Genomic DNA, 15,827 nt, shown 5'->3' on the forward strand with positions numbered 1-15,827 from the left:
GACGTACACATTCAGAGTGAACAAAGAAGAGCATCGACAACAGACGAAGAGCTTTAGACACACACACACGTTGCTGGTTCGCATCCCTCAAGCAGCTCCGATAGAAGTGCCATTGAAAGTGTAAATATATAGACAAAAGCGGTAAACTGTTTATGTAGCGCTTTTTAAAGCGCGCAGTGAGAACAAAGATGAGGGCACGGTCATGTACAATGACGTCAGGCGAAGGGGCAGTGACGTCATGCTGAAATGTACGGAAAATGTGGAAGAGTCCACGTTGTTCTTTCTTGGGGAGCTTCCATAAAATCGCCTTCGTCCGCCTTCCATGAGACGAATGCTGGACAGGACCGGACAGCAGCCCGAACCAAAAATGGAACTCCGAGGAGCTCAGGATGTTACCCAGATGGCAAACATAAGTGAGACGTAATTCAGTTTATAATTGTATTTTCAACGGCTCTTTTTTTCGCTGTTAGGAAGGGCGCTATATAGACGTGAACCCGGGGTTTAGGTGAACGGGTCAAGCCCGCCCCCTTGTGGACAAGACAGGAAGCGCTACTCTAAGGTATCACGAATCCAATAGAACTGATCCTTCCTGAACTGGAGCTGAAACGAAACACTCCCAAATTCTGGGTTATTCTACACAGCTTTCTGGAAATTACATTTGTGTCACGTGATCACACCTGTGAAATATTGTAACCTTTTGAGCTTCTGCTCTCTCATAGCATTCTGTTTCTGCCTCTGTTGCTCAACCCGTGCTGTTCAAATTTTAAGCATTTTGACATGATAATCATTTTTTGTCTAAACATGAAATCTCCCATGCTGGATTAAAAGAAAATTTTGTCATACCTTCAGTGTGCATGTGTACCTTTACTAGAGAAGTTTAGGGATGTCACTCATTCCTGCCCAGGGGAACAAAGATGCCAACACCACCCGAGTGAAGGAACAAACCCAAGCAGGCAAATCCAGCCCAGAGGTAGAGGGTTCTGATGCTTGAGACCATTACACTGTGTTACTTTAGTGAATTCTGATTGCTTATGTTGCTTACGTTGATGGGGTCACATCTCCTCATAGGTACAGCTGGACCCCAGTTTAACAGCACGCTCGATGGTCCTAATCAAACTGCTTTTTTTTTTTTTTGCACAACCCCTGGCTATTAGGAGAAATGCATGGTCTTGAATCATTAAACTCCATAACTGACAGGTGTTTTCTGCTGACAAGATATTTAAGTTAAGTTACAGGTATGTAGGTAGTAAACAGTTAACACATTAACAGATAATATAGAATACAATAAAATAGTTAATACTGCTTTTGTAAACAAAATCAATTTCAGGCTTTTACAACTTTCACCCATTAGTACTCACATTAACACTGGCAGCTTTTCTAATAAATTGGGCAAAACCTACCTACCTACACAAACTGTTCCCATCCCCCTTTCCCCCAACACAATAAGACCAAAGATGTGTTTTTCCAATTTTTTTATTACATTTTCTGTACACAGCAGACCTCTACTTCAGTTCCTTCACAGCCAAACCTGAGGAAATAGAAAAAAGTAACATTAAGCAAAACATTAAAGTCAGTTTAAAAATTTTCCAAAACACACTATACTAGAGCACAGTTCCAGAAGTTCACATGGACAATCAATACCACTACGATCACATTACATCAAATGGACACACTGCTCATCGAGTCTAGCAAAACTCATCCAGACATTGGCTGCAGCTACTGTGTGAAAGAGTTGTTCAGCAGCTCCCACCACAGTAGTTACTGTCCCGACACTTCTGCACAAAACACCTGCGAAGTAACTCTGCAGCACAGCTCATATACGCACACATGTGTACATCTCTTCCCACTATGTCCACCTCATCCAAACAGTCACAGGTCTTTAAAACACCAACCCATAAAACCTCTGAATAACGAATATATACTGTCGTCCATCTGCTCTTTTACCTGCCTATGAGCCCTTTGTTTTAGACAATAGTTATCCAATGAAATGCCCAAGAGGCAAGCCCTATGCCTTGCACTAAATCCTACTTTAGAATAGGACTTGATGAACCTTACCAGGGTATACCACATTCATGACGCCCTATTCAAGCCCTGTATTAGATCCACCTAGAGCCCTTAAGTAGTCAGTTCCCTTAAAAGGCCGATCTTTAAGACATTTACAGAGAAAATACACACAGGCTCTCACTACATTACTCTCACGGCTTGTGTCCACAAGAACTGCAACCGAGGACCACTGTGGCTCATGGTACACACCACAGGCAAAGCAGTGTTTTACCAGAGTCAAGTTAGTGCCAGCACCAGCGAGGCCATTTCTGCTTTGCCTCTATTCTCAGATTGTGTAAGAACCAACACCTTTCCATGACCACACTAAAATTAACGCAGTGAAATGCCTCTGTGTGGCACCAATGTCAGTGGACCGGTGGAACTGAAGTTTCTGGTAGAGTCAAAACTCAGCACTTAGTCCAATGTTACTCTTGCAAGTTTGTGAATGCACAGCAGGCACTGAGAGAGGCCTGCAGTGTTTGGACAACTTGCGTGGATGACCAGATGGCACAATCCCCCAAGTGGGACCTTGAATGCTCTCAGGGCCGTTTTTGTACAACTCTGATAGATTAGAGCATTACAGCCATACTGAGTGTCTGCAGGGATTCTGATCTGACACAGAAAAGTTAGTTACATATGGCATTCATCCCCAACATGGGCTGTTACATGAACAAGTGACACTTAACTGCAGAAACCCCAATTATACAGGCTGAAGAGCTGCACAGAACTGATGGCAGACACACCACTGGTCCCAAACAAGCAAACTAAACGTTTCCACAAAGCAGCTTTTCACATTAGTGTCCATAGAACGTGGCCATTTCATAGTTATCATCATATTCTAATTTACCTGAACGACCTGTGATAGTGGAAGTTGCTCGGTTTGAATAGTAAGCATTCACCTAAATTGACTTAACCAAGTCCCGTATATACAAAATATCCACAAAATCAATTGTACCAATATATATTAACATTTTTCTTCTGACCAGTCTTCCCAAAAACCTTGTGTTAATACAAGCTTTACATTATTCACTGATACCAACTACATTTCTTCCAACTCCTAGTATGAAAACCACCAACTTACGACTTATGACCAACTTTACTGTACACATCTAGAATTTTCATAAGTTCTCACACTGAACACCAGTGGTACCCAAACCTGCTACAGGAGAATACAGAAGCTGGAAGTCTTACACCAACCTTAACTACAAGTGCAGCTCAGGTGCTGGGCTCAGCTACAGTCAATCAAATGACTACCACTTCCACTAATAACCATACATCCATCTTGATGAACCGCTTGTCCTGAGGCTGAGCAGGGTCACGGTAGTCTAAAGCTAACCCCAGAACCACCGAGCAATGCTGAGGGGGGGGTACACCCTGGATTGGAGGCCAGTCCATCACAGAGGAACCACATGCTCACCCATTCACATACTATGAGCAGTTTAACACCATCTTTTCCACCTGAACTTCCATGGCTTTGGACTGTGGGAGGAAACTGGAGCACCCAGAGAAAACGCACAGACACAGGGTGATCACACAAACTCCACACAGCCTGACTCGACCTATACCCGAACAGCACAAGAATGGAGAGGCAGCACTGCCACTTGGTGCCCCACTCTGCTGCACTACATCCACTAACAGCTGTCCTCATATTCAGAAAAAGTTAGACAATCAATATTACAGATTCTCCAAGCAGGCCTGAGCAACGGCCCCCGTTACTGAAACAAGAGTGTTCATGGGTCAGATTAACTACCTGGAGGAAGAGACTGCTTCAGCTTCTCAGCCTTCTCCTTGTCAGTGATGACCAGGGTGTAGAGGTACCTACTGCAGCGGACTTTGAACTTCACATTGTCCTTATTCTTCTTGATCTTGACAGCTGTACAGATAGCGGCACAAGCCCAATTTAGTATTACTGCTCAAATACCACAATTGAAGCTGGTGCACACAGGCTGCCTATAAAAACACACTTCTCTGTGGCACTACTGTCAAGGAACTGGTGAAAGTGAAGTTTGTAGTTGAGTCAAAACAACACTGCAGACATTGCAGGAGGCCTGCAGTGTTGTGGATGACCAGATATCACACTACCCCCCAGTGGGATCTTCAAGGCTCTTTACATAGATGTTTCCTGTCTGCAACTACTCAGACCAGGGCTTCACAGATCCAATGAAACCCCCATAGGAGCTTCTGATATGAAAAAAGTTTAAAAACACAGGTGGCTTTCCACTCACACTAAATAGATCAATGATTCATAATTACTGAAATTCTGCAATACGGCAAACATTAAGTCCAACCATAAAAACAAGCCAATTTAAATACTCAAACTATGTAACGAGCCTCACTGTTCAAAAAATATCCATGCCAAACCTTTCACTTACATTTAGCATCCTTCCTCCTGGCTGTAAGCAGGAAATCCTTTATTTCTTCAATTTTTCGTGGCTAAAGAATAAAAAGCATTTTAGTGACAATGGAAAAAGTCGCACCTCTAACTACTAACATGTTACTAAGACGGTACACAATGGAAGCGCCAAAACACGTCCTACAATTCACAAGGGATGTCACTGGACCGGTGGAACTGAAGTTTGCGGTCAAGTCAAAGCTCAGCACTTGGTCCATCATTATTCTTGCAAGCGTGTGAATGCACTGCGGGCACCGAGAGAGGCCTGCGGTGTTTGGACAACTTGCATTACCTCAAAGCATCACCTTGCCTTGTTGCCTTACTAAAACACTACCAAAGTGACCACCAATGATTTACCTCCATTCAGGTAAATGTGTGGCATCATTTAGACCAACAATAAGAGATGAGCACGTCAAACCAACAAATTTCACACTAGAAGTCCAAGCTGGCCAACCAATGATCCATAGAAAATTACATTTTTATTCAGCCTTAACTGAATGACTTTATAAACTGCAACTTTGCTCCAATCATGTGGAGGGGGGGAAATGGAATGAAGCAACTCCTGTGAATACACACAAGCAAATTGGCCACCAAAGCAAAGAAATGATAACTAAGTATTAAGAGAATAATGAGTGATCTAATTCCACACCTGCTAGACACACTAGGCGCTAGCATAGCTACCGCGCTATGCTAACTACTACTAGGCCAAAAAGTCGATTCAGATACAAATGTTAGCAGTACGAAATGCAGGCTGCGGGGACTTTGAATACATTGAATCACAAAACCCAAAGGTGATACTTCAGCGAGCATAAATGGCACAATTTCTCACCATTTTCTTGCGTTTGCTGACTGAAGAGGAGCCTGAAAGAGACGAAAGATGGGAGTCATAACGACACACTGCAACACTAATCTAAATACCAATACAGCATACGAAATGTACAGAAAATCGGTTATATAGGGGATTTAATGTGCCCGAACATATAATTCCAGCTAAATTTCTGTCTTTAAAAGTTAGGATGACTACAGATTCAAAGGATTTTGACTAGGCTCTGTATCAAACTCTACTCACACAGCACACCAGCGATAAGAGGAAAAGGGGCGGGACTTCCGCTTATTCCTCCTTATGTAAAAACTACGGGTAGCATAGGGGGACATACTGCGCCATCGCCTAAGGACAGGACCAAAAAGCGTTTTAAAATCGTTATAGATTCGTGTGACGCTAGTACAAGCCAAAGTTTTGCACATTTAAACACGTGGATATTATACTGCAAAGAGGAAAGTCATGCCAGCATTCTGTAGAATACAGAAGATCTCCTTTCAACTAACAAAACAAGTCTCTATTTTTAAAGAAAAATGCAATTTGCAACCCCTATTTTGTTTTCAATGTACATATACTCTGGTCATAAGTCAATATATTTTGTCTTTGAGAGGAGTGTGCTTCATAATGATTATTTCATTTTTATTGATCACCAATGTAAGAATCTGAAATTATTGTGTTCCAAATTTTCAGAAAAAATAAACGTTGACCAAGAAATATTAATTGAATCAGGGTACATACATCTCAGAATAGTCATTTATTTTGAGGCGTATTAACCAAGGGTGTGCGTTTAATAAATGCTAATAATAAATAAGAACGATAAACTAATCCCAAGGCTTCAGGAGATGCGGAAAAATTGATGACGCCATCGCCTGTGCTGCAATTCTGTGGGCCATTAGCGCCCCCTTGTGTCCAAACTGTAAGAATGGCGACTAAAGATTTATTCCACACACTACTGATAGGGGGCGCTCGAGGCACAGTAAACGCACCAATCCCTGCGGTTTAAGCACGAAAAACGAGCGCGCGCTCAGTCACCAGCCACCTTTAACCCGGGCAGAGAGAAGAGCTACCTCTCGCTCCTTAAGGTGTCATCAGTGGACCTGTGATGGGCATTAACTTGCAGGCTGGAGGGGCTCGCGGTGCCTTAACCGCTATGGTTCGAGCGGCGTTCACCTGTGCTGGGGGGGGGTTCAGCTGAGTCACTGAGATCTTCTTGGGCTTCTTTCCGGGCCCTGACACTCTTTCACGTGCACCCACCTTCACGCAGTGTTCGACAGTCAACTTCACACTGATTTACCCATTCGTACAGCTGAGTGTCAAGAGTCGACACATTTACGTTACATTGCATTTACATTTATTCATTTAGCAGAGGGTTTTCTCCAAAGCGACGTACATCTCAGCAAAATACATTGTGTCAATTACATTAGGAGAACGAGACATAGTTGCAGACGTGATTCTTAAGTAAACCTAGTTTGTTACTTTCCACTTTATGCACCGATGTTCATCGCGCAAGTAGGTGCATAAAACTCAGGATAGACTAATCCGGATCACCATCGTACAATTTTTTGTTTTTAATAAGGTACACAAACATTTACATACAGCACAGGAGTAGCGGCTGTGTAAAGAGTTATCTGGGCGCGATCGTGAAGTTACGGTGCATGAACATTTGGATAGAGCTACTGCCTTTGGACTGAAAGGTTGCAGGTTCAAACCCCATCTCTGGCTGTAGTTCCCTTAAGCAAGGTACTTACCTGAAATTGCTCCAGTAAAATTACTCAGCTGTAGGTAAGATTGTAATAATTGTAACCTTAACATTGTAAGCTGCTTTGGAGAAAAGCATCAGCTAAATGAATAAATGTAATGCAGACAGAGTTCCAGCAGTTCTGAGTGAGAGGGGGAGGTCATTTCACTATGATTGAGACACATCAGTAGTTCTCCAGTCCGGTGTTGCTCAGGATTAGACAGGGAGACAGAAAGATACAGAGACACACATATAGATAGATATGCAATGTGTTCTGGCTGCTTTGGTTGGTAGTGTAGTGGTTGGTGCTACTGGGCTTGCCTCCAAAGGTTGCAGGTTCAATCTCCACCTCTAGCTGTAGTACCCTTGAGCAAGGTACTTACCTGAAATTGCTCCAGTAAAATTCCCCAGCTGTATAAATGGGTAAATACCTTAACATTATAAGTCGCTTTGGCGAAAAGCATCAGCTAAGTGAATAAAATGTATACTTCTTGCTTGTGTATCTTATAATATTATTTAAAAAAAAAAAATTGTAGTAGGGTATCAGATTTGAGAGGGGGAGGTCATTCCACTTCGATTGAGATACATCAGCAGTTATCCAGCGTTGCTCAGGATTAGACAGGCAGACAGATAGATATACAGAGACACAGACACACATAGATAGATAGATAGATAGATATGCGACGTGTTCCCAAAACAAATATGATAATGTCTTATAACCAGGCCTCTTGGTTACTTTTTTTTGGCTACTTTCAGAGGCTCCACCTTCTCCATGTTTTATTCCCTCCCCCACATACAGTCGGAATGTGGCGCCACCCATCCAAAATTACCCTGTGGCAAGTGGGTCAAACCGTGCCAATTAAGCGAAGGCGGCGGCGGCTGCGGTGTTCTCCAAAACCAATTACCGAGGTGACAGAAGGGCGAGGGGAGGCCACGCAGATATGCCCCCCCGTCGCCTGCTTCCCTCCTGCCTCGCGCTACTCTAATTTACCGCTGCCAGTTTGGCGCTCCGGAGAAATTACCGCGCTATGTAGCGTCTCATCCTCCACTCACGCTTATTGTATCGGGTGCTCGGTGTGTGGTGTGTGTGACGGAGCACATACTGTGTGTTCGGTTGCAGTGCATGCAAATTGCAGACAGTTTTAGACATATAATAGAATTAAATAAGCGGGTTGGGCTGAGTCCTGCTCTCCGGTGGGTCTGGGGTTCGAGTCCCGCTTCGGGTGCCTTGCGACGGACCGGCATCCTGTCCTGGGTGCGTCCCCTCCCCCTCCGGCCTTACGCCCTGTGTTGCCGGGTTAGGCTCCGGCTCCCCGCGACCCCGCATGGGACAAGCGGTTCAGCTGGTGTGTGTGTAGAATTAAATAATAGAAAGGTAAGTGGTGCAAATGATGGCATAATTTACCCCTGAGTTGGGTAAAAGGTGCCTGCTCCTATGTCTTCTAGTTTAGTTTACGCACAAACAGGGCACTTAGGATAATCTGCACTTAGAATAAGCAACGTGGAGCTGAATAATGGCGACGCTCAACGTAAACGCATGCGTGCCGTTTGAATAAACAAGGTCTGTAAGACATTAGGAAGCGCTTCGTTCTAATGAGGTGCCGCTTTGACAGATATCCGTCATGACACCCTTCACATCTTATTTGCCAAAGGAAGAATAAATAAGCTGCGAAGCCGCACGTATGGAGCGTGCCGCATGCAGAGCATTAAATTAGCTGCGTTTGAAAGAGCGCGCAGCCTAACAGTGCTGCCACTCCATTTCTTTTCCTTAATTCTAATTTTGTTTCAGCTCTATTTAAGGACACTTGTGCTGGAGGAAAAAAAAAATCCCTGTCAATCTCAATATTGTGACAATAGCGCTGCAGCGGCGCTGATGGTGCATTAGGAGAAAGGCAGTCCAGTTGTGGACATCTATGCCGACATGTGATATAAAACACAAATGCACATGGTGTCACATCGTAGTTTTACATGTTGTTAATACCATACTTATACATAATATACCTGTATATATACCCATAGCCCCATATGCTCATACCCTTTGTTAAAAATGTTTACCTACAACTTATTAATTATAAAACATTCAAGTCCTGTGTAACTTTTTTACAACACCATACATTGAGTGGAATATTTCACTCAAAAACAACCTCTCTTGGAATGTTTAAGTTACATTTATTTACTTAGCAGACACTTTTCTCCAGAGCAACTTCCAATGAACTCTATGTAGTGTTATCAGCCCACACACCTTATTCACCACAGTGACTTACACTGCTGGATACACTACTTACAATGGGTCACTCATCCATACATCAGTGGAACACACTCTCTCTGTCACTAACACTACGAGGGAACTTGAACAGCATATCTTTGGAGTGTGGGAGGAAACCAGAGCACCCAGAGGAAACGCACACAGACACAGGAAGAACATGCAAACTCCACACAGACTGAGGGGGGATCAAACCCACATCTTCTCGCACTACCAAGGCACTGTGAGACAGCAGCACTACTCACTGTGCCACACAGTTCCTAAATTATCACAGGGCCCAAAATCTATGACCTAAACGCTGCAATACGCTGCAATATCCACTTTTTTTTGGAGGGAGCCATTCATTCCAACAGCAGTCCTTCAACCACAAACTGCAGGGGATCATAGATACAACCCAGGGTCTCTAATAATCTTAATTAAAACATACAATTAATTATCTTGTCATATTCCAGTTGAACAAACAGAAGTTTCTTCAGCTGATATAATGTATGATGCTAATAGTAATAATAGTTACGCAATGTGCTATCAGTTAAGCTCTCTGGCCACTTTCTGAGTTCAGAAGCCAATTTTCACGCTTCGCTTGTTAATTATTCACGTGTACGGTGCTGTGTGCCGGCCCGCCTTTTGACTGACAGCTCGCAGCTTGTCCTTGGGGGCGCGCCTTCTGCCACAGCGTTAATTAATAAAGACACAGCAGTAGTGGCACGGCTCTAATTAATACTGTCAGAACTGGGATGCGGCCAATGCACTGGAGAAATGTCTTTATCGGAAAATAAGAAATTCTAATTCTTATTTTTTCAAGGCCCCGCAGGAAAAAAATGAACTTTTCTCGTGACAAGGCTCCGCTCGTACACATTGTTGATGACACATGACCAGAAGACTGTTCAGAAAAGTGCACATGTCGATTTCAAAGACAAATCACAGATTTTCAGTGGTGCCGCGAACTTCAAATTAAAATTAGTTAAACTCACCAAAAACAAAAAAGTACTCCTACAACACTCGATTGCTGAATGATTCATCACATTGGCATGTTCAGCGATCATCGGCTAATAGTCGCTTTCAAATTTCTTCAAGTCTCTTCATTAATTGGTTTATATAGAGTTGCATGTAGCTAAAAAAATTGCAGGGCTTTTAAACATGTCATTTTATTTTAATATAACTGAAAACGTAAATAGACAATCTCCCCAAACTCCTCTTCAATGGCTTTTCTTCACTGATTTATGCCTTAAACATGTACAAAGTTTCTCATTTTGTTAATGATCACCAGCACTCAGGAGCTGTGAACTCTTTTACTGTGTTGGGGTGCATTTTACTGCCAACTAATGGCCAGATGTGGAAATGCAGGTAGCTTTTTCTCTAACAAATGTCTGAAGGAAATGCTGAAGAAAATGCTTAATTAAAACTAAATGAATTGGAATATATTTGTCAGTGTATTATGTGGAAGAGTTTCAGAAGACTAGAGTTGTATGTGTTACATTTGGATGGCTGCTCTACTATGGAAGATTGCTGGATGTCTGGTGAGGAACTGAGAAGTGAGGTTAATCCAGCTACCTTTAGGTTCGAAAGCTGCGTGTTCAAATCTCACTGCCTGCTCTTGCAGACCTGAACAAGATACTTAGAAGGTACAAAACTGGCACAGTAATAATTACCCATCTGTAGAAATGGATGAACAATTACAGGTAGCTTAACATTCTAAGTTGCTTCGGACAAAAGCGTCAGCTCAATTAATAAATGTAACCCTCCTTAACTAAAGCAGTTTATGTGTTCATTTGGTAGGGTCAAGATGGCCTTAACAGGCAAATATCATTTAAATGTTTTAATACAAGTAAACAAGAAGACAAGCTGGGCTTTTTTCCTTAGAAAGATCTGGAGCGGTCGCAGTTCTACTTTTGCCATTTAGGAGTAAAGCACTGGTATGTTCTATTAACCTTAACTGATCGTACAACGTTCGTTAATTAAGACGTCGTGGGAATACATGGGAGCCCTGCGTAGGGGATGGCTGTTCCTGAGGGTGGTGGTCGGACAAGGCTTGCACACCCCTGGGCTGCCTTCCATGACTCTTCCTCGCACTCCCTTTACGACTTAATTAGATCAATTACTGCAGTCGCTTCGCAGAGGTCACCATGCACTCCATGTCCATACTCTTTGAATGTTTATGAACGCTCAGATGTATAAGAATGGGTTTCCCTGCTCCCGGAGGTATGCGAGCAGCGGCTTCTGCGAAAGAGCCTCAAGTGAGCAGCAAGGGGCGCCACACGCAAGTGAAACATTCTCATTAACCTGAGCAGGAAGCGCAATTCCTGTGGCTGACCACAGGGGGCGCTGTGCACTCAACTGAGATGAAAGCGGGTGACTGGTGCTGCGTTAAATACGTTTAATTTAAAAGAAACAGAAGAAGAAAGACAATTTTAATTTTGGCTCACCCATTTATGAAGGGGGGGCATTCGCTCTTTGAGCCGACGGGGTGAATGTATGCGGGCAAAAAGAAAAAGGTGAAATATATTTCCAGGGGTATTAGCTCTGTGGAGGGGGGGGTGGGAGGACCGACACGCCCCTCCAATCATTCAACGCAGGCCACCGCTTCTGCGGCGTGGTTCTGAAATGGGCCTTCCGCAAATGTACGGTGCCGGCGGAGGACGTCCGCCAGGCTGACTGCCCCTATTGAGAAGCAACAGTTTATCACCGCTTGCTGCAGTGGCTGTAAAGGAGTAAAAATGTGGTCATTATCACCGCAGTGCCCACAGTACATTACACATACTGCTGGCCTCATTCATACTAAGTACCCTGTTGTGACACCAGGCTTAGTTTAATATAAAGGACTGATCGTTCAACGGGCGAGCGATTTAGTGATTATTATTGTTATTTATTACTTAGCGGATGCTTTTATCTGAAACCGCTGACAGTGTTTGACCCATTTATACACATGGGTATTTTACTGGAGCAATGCAGGGTAAAGTACTTTGATCAAGGACACTGACGCAGCAGAGGGGTGTGGGATTCGAACCAGCAACCCTCAGGTTACGAATTAGGAGACAGCAGATATTGGCGCTCCTGGACTTGGAGATCACAGGTTTAAATCCCGCCTGATTTTACTCTGACTTACTACAGTAAATATCATTACCCAGCTGTGTAAATGAGCAAGTTGTTGCAGGTCGCAATCCTTAACTGTTACAACATGTGTTTAGGGAATACGGATTTCGCTCGGTCTTTCAGCGGATCGCGGCCTTGTAGCAGTGCGGCACGAAGGAGCCACCGATCCCAAGACCTACAGCACCAGTCAAAAGTTTGAGTACAGCAGCTCCTCAACACCTGGGTTGTTTTCTTGAGGCGTCTGATCAGGAAAAGAGGCACTATGTCTTCCCAGCTCTTCTGCAGAGATTCAGGAAACTGGTGGGTTGCTTTGTTCCCACTTCTCTGACCATTTTACACCCTGCAGGCATAGATCAGGTTGCCCAGGCATAGTGAAACTTTTCACTGGATTCTCATACTAATGGTGGAAAACGTGAGGAACCCGACAAGGACCAGCCCAGATACTCCCATGAAACTTTAAAATGGGTATAAGAGCACCTCCCCTTGTGCTTGTGGAATTCATGGACAGGGTATCGCGCCGTAGCTGAGGTTTGGAGGATGTCCAGGGTGGGAATAAAATGGTTTTACTGTTTCTTGCAGATGTTGTGGTCCTGTTAACCTAATCAGAATGTGAACTACGGTCATTTGCAATTCATAAGTATGAATGATGATGAGCATCTCCAAATTAGAGGTAATGGTTCTTTCTGGTATAAGTTAAGTTGTTCCCTCCAGCAACAGGAAGTAACTGCTTCTGGCAGAGGAGATTAAGTACCTCGGGGTCCTTCCCATTCCTCGGGGAATTGCAAGATTGAGTAGCAGCTTGGTACACCAGCTACACAATTACAGATAGTTTACAAAAAAATCCTCATCTATGGTCACACGCTTTAGTTGGTAATCATAAGAAGAAGACAATAAGTATGTGTGGCCGAAATGAGGGTGTTCAACATGGTAGCGGGAGATGGATGGATGGATGGTTGGGTGTATGGATGGATGGAGCGACGGGTGGATGGATGGATAAGAGGGTAGAGGGATGGATGGATGATGGATGGATGGATGGATGGATTGGTGGATGCATGGATGGATGGATGGATGGATAGATGGATGGATAATTGGGTGGAGGGATGGATGGATGGATGGATGGATGGATGGAGGTACCACTTGGTTTTCTTACTCTTTTTTGCAGTTGAAAAATATATTACACCATGACCAATGCTTTTCATTTTCATTATTTTATGAATGCATTAAAAATTCAGACAGGTGTTCGCTCATTTCCTTCCTGCTATGTTCAAACCCCATCTAGAATTTAAGGCGTAAGAACAGTGGGAATTGTTCATCTCACTGTAGGATCTTTAATGTCTGTTGCTTCAGAAATCCGACGTCCAAACTCAATATATCGGATTGTCTGGAGCGCTGATCCATAACCCCTTTCACAACGGACTCGTGTGGTTTACACCATCCCAGGTAAACACAGCGCAGACACGTCCGGCGTTGATATATACATCAGTTCGCCACATGCGAGAAAGTGCACCCTAAGACTCCATGCTGAGAAGTAATGAGTAATGCATCCAGCGGCCCGCCATTAATCATGATTTCGGTGGGAGCCGTGCGTGAATGCGAATAAGCGGGTCGCTTCACGGAGCCGCCGCGTGTGCTCTCTGGATTAATTCTTGCACGCGCCTCTCTGGCAGCCGAGCCCATGCTGGCCTCTCGAGATGGAGATATTTGCCGCTCAGGTGGGCCACCGTGCCACACCTATGCAAGAAACATCATACGAAAAGGTAGCGTGTAATGGCACCTGTCAGAAACATCTCTTCCCTTCGCTCTGCGCTCCTGACAGGTACTGTGACAAAGCGGCTTAATAGGGTCTCAAACTTCATGTCAAGCCTTAAAATCAGATTATAAATACCCTTTTTAAAAATATTACTGTCTGGAGGAGCAGGTACCATGTGAGTATTAGGAAATATAACCGGAAGGTTGCAGGTTCAATCCCCTCTTCCTGATACTGTCATACTACCCCAGATTAAGGTACATTACGTGAAACACACACACACACACTTGCTGAAACCGCTTGTCCCAGGTGGGGTCACGGCAAGCTGGAGCCTAACCCGGCAGCGCAGGGCGCGGGGGGGGCACACCCAGGATGGGATGCCAGTCCATCACAAGGCACCCCAAGAGGGACTCAAACCCCAGACCCAGCGGAGAGCGGGACCCGGTCCAACCCACTGCACCACCGCAACCCCTCTCACACGCATTCTAAAGTGCTTATATGTTATCCATATATAATGAACTCAGGGTTCACAAAGAGCAGCGAATGAAAGGAAATTTTCACGACGAATGTCCAAAAACGCAGCTTTTTTTTTTTTATTTTCAGGACCACTACAATGCAAAACACAGGACGAGTCACCGGCGCCCAAATGCTCTGCAGCGAATGGGTAACGTAACCACACCGTCAGAAAGCGCTGCGAAACGAACATCTCACACAAAAGGACAAAAAAGGAAACGAGAATAAAACACCGCACAGTAGATTAGCCAGTTAACGGAACAATAAACACACAGTTTCTGCCTGTTGCAAGGCATGATGGGAAAGCTGCTGAAGAACTCCACAAGTCTGGCAGTTAGTACCTTTGGACCCAAAAATCACTGGTTTGAATCCCTCCTCCAGTTACATTTATTTATTTAACAGACACTTTTCTCCAAAGCAACTTCCAATGAACTCTATGTAGTGTTATCAGCCCACACACCTTCTTCACCGCGGTGACTTACACTGCTAGATACACTACTTACACTGTGTCACTCATCCATATGTCAGTGGAACACACTCTCTCCTTCTCTGTCACTCGCACACTATGAGTGAACCTGAACAGCATGTCTTTGGAGTGTGGGAGGAAACCAGAGCACCCCGAGGAAACCCCCACAGACACGGGGAGAACATGCAAACTTAACACCAACTGAACAGGGATCGAACCCATGCCCTCTCACACCATCCAGGTGCTGTGAGACAGCAGCGCTACTCGCTGTGCCACCATACCTCACTAGTTATAGGTACAGCACCCTTGAGCAATGCCCTAACCCTAAATTGCTTGAGCGAAATTACCCAGCTGTGCAAGTGAGTAAATGACTGTAAGTAGCTTAATGCCGTAAGTTGCTTTGGAGAAAAGCGTCCGCTAAATGAGTAAATTCAAATGCAGTCCCACCCCCGGAAGGTTATTGAAATAATCCCGCTATCTCTGAATACCTACACGGTCCGTTTTAAGTTCTTTTTCACTGTACAACAGATGTTTCTGCTGATTCGATGCTACTTTTTCAGTGGACCATTGAACTCCTTTGCAGAAATATTCTTTCCAGGTGCACGTGGCTCAAACGCTCCGAAGCTTTTATCACAAAAAAAAAAAAAAAAAAATGAATCGTTGCGATCGCGCCTCTGTCACAACAGGCGTTTCTCCGTCGCGTGCAAGGAAGAGCCGCGGGCGGGTGCCCCACCGTCCACGCTCCAGCATCCCAC

At 44.2% G+C, this 15,827-nt stretch overlaps 1 protein-coding gene across 1 annotated transcript; it reads right to left on the minus strand.

The window, feature by feature from the left end:
• Window positions 1-1,457: 1,457 nt before the first annotated feature.
• rpl38 (ribosomal protein L38) lies at window positions 1,458-5,554 on the minus strand. The gene is made up of 5 exons (XM_018745399.2): window positions 5,505-5,554; window positions 5,265-5,296; window positions 4,416-4,476; window positions 3,794-3,916; window positions 1,458-1,528 (listed from the first exon to the last, which is right to left on the minus strand). Exons 2-5 carry the CDS (start codon window positions 5,265-5,267, stop codon window positions 1,503-1,505), a joined length of 213 nt encoding a protein of 70 aa, XP_018600915.1. The 5' UTR covers window positions 5,268-5,296; window positions 5,505-5,554; the 3' UTR covers window positions 1,458-1,502.
• Window positions 5,555-15,827: the final 10,273 nt, after the last annotated feature.

Source organism: Scleropages formosus, chromosome 1 (genome assembly GCF_900964775.1).
Source record: "Scleropages formosus chromosome 1, fSclFor1.1, whole genome shotgun sequence".
NCBI classification, from domain to species: Eukaryota; Metazoa; Chordata; class Actinopteri; order Osteoglossiformes; family Osteoglossidae; genus Scleropages; species Scleropages formosus.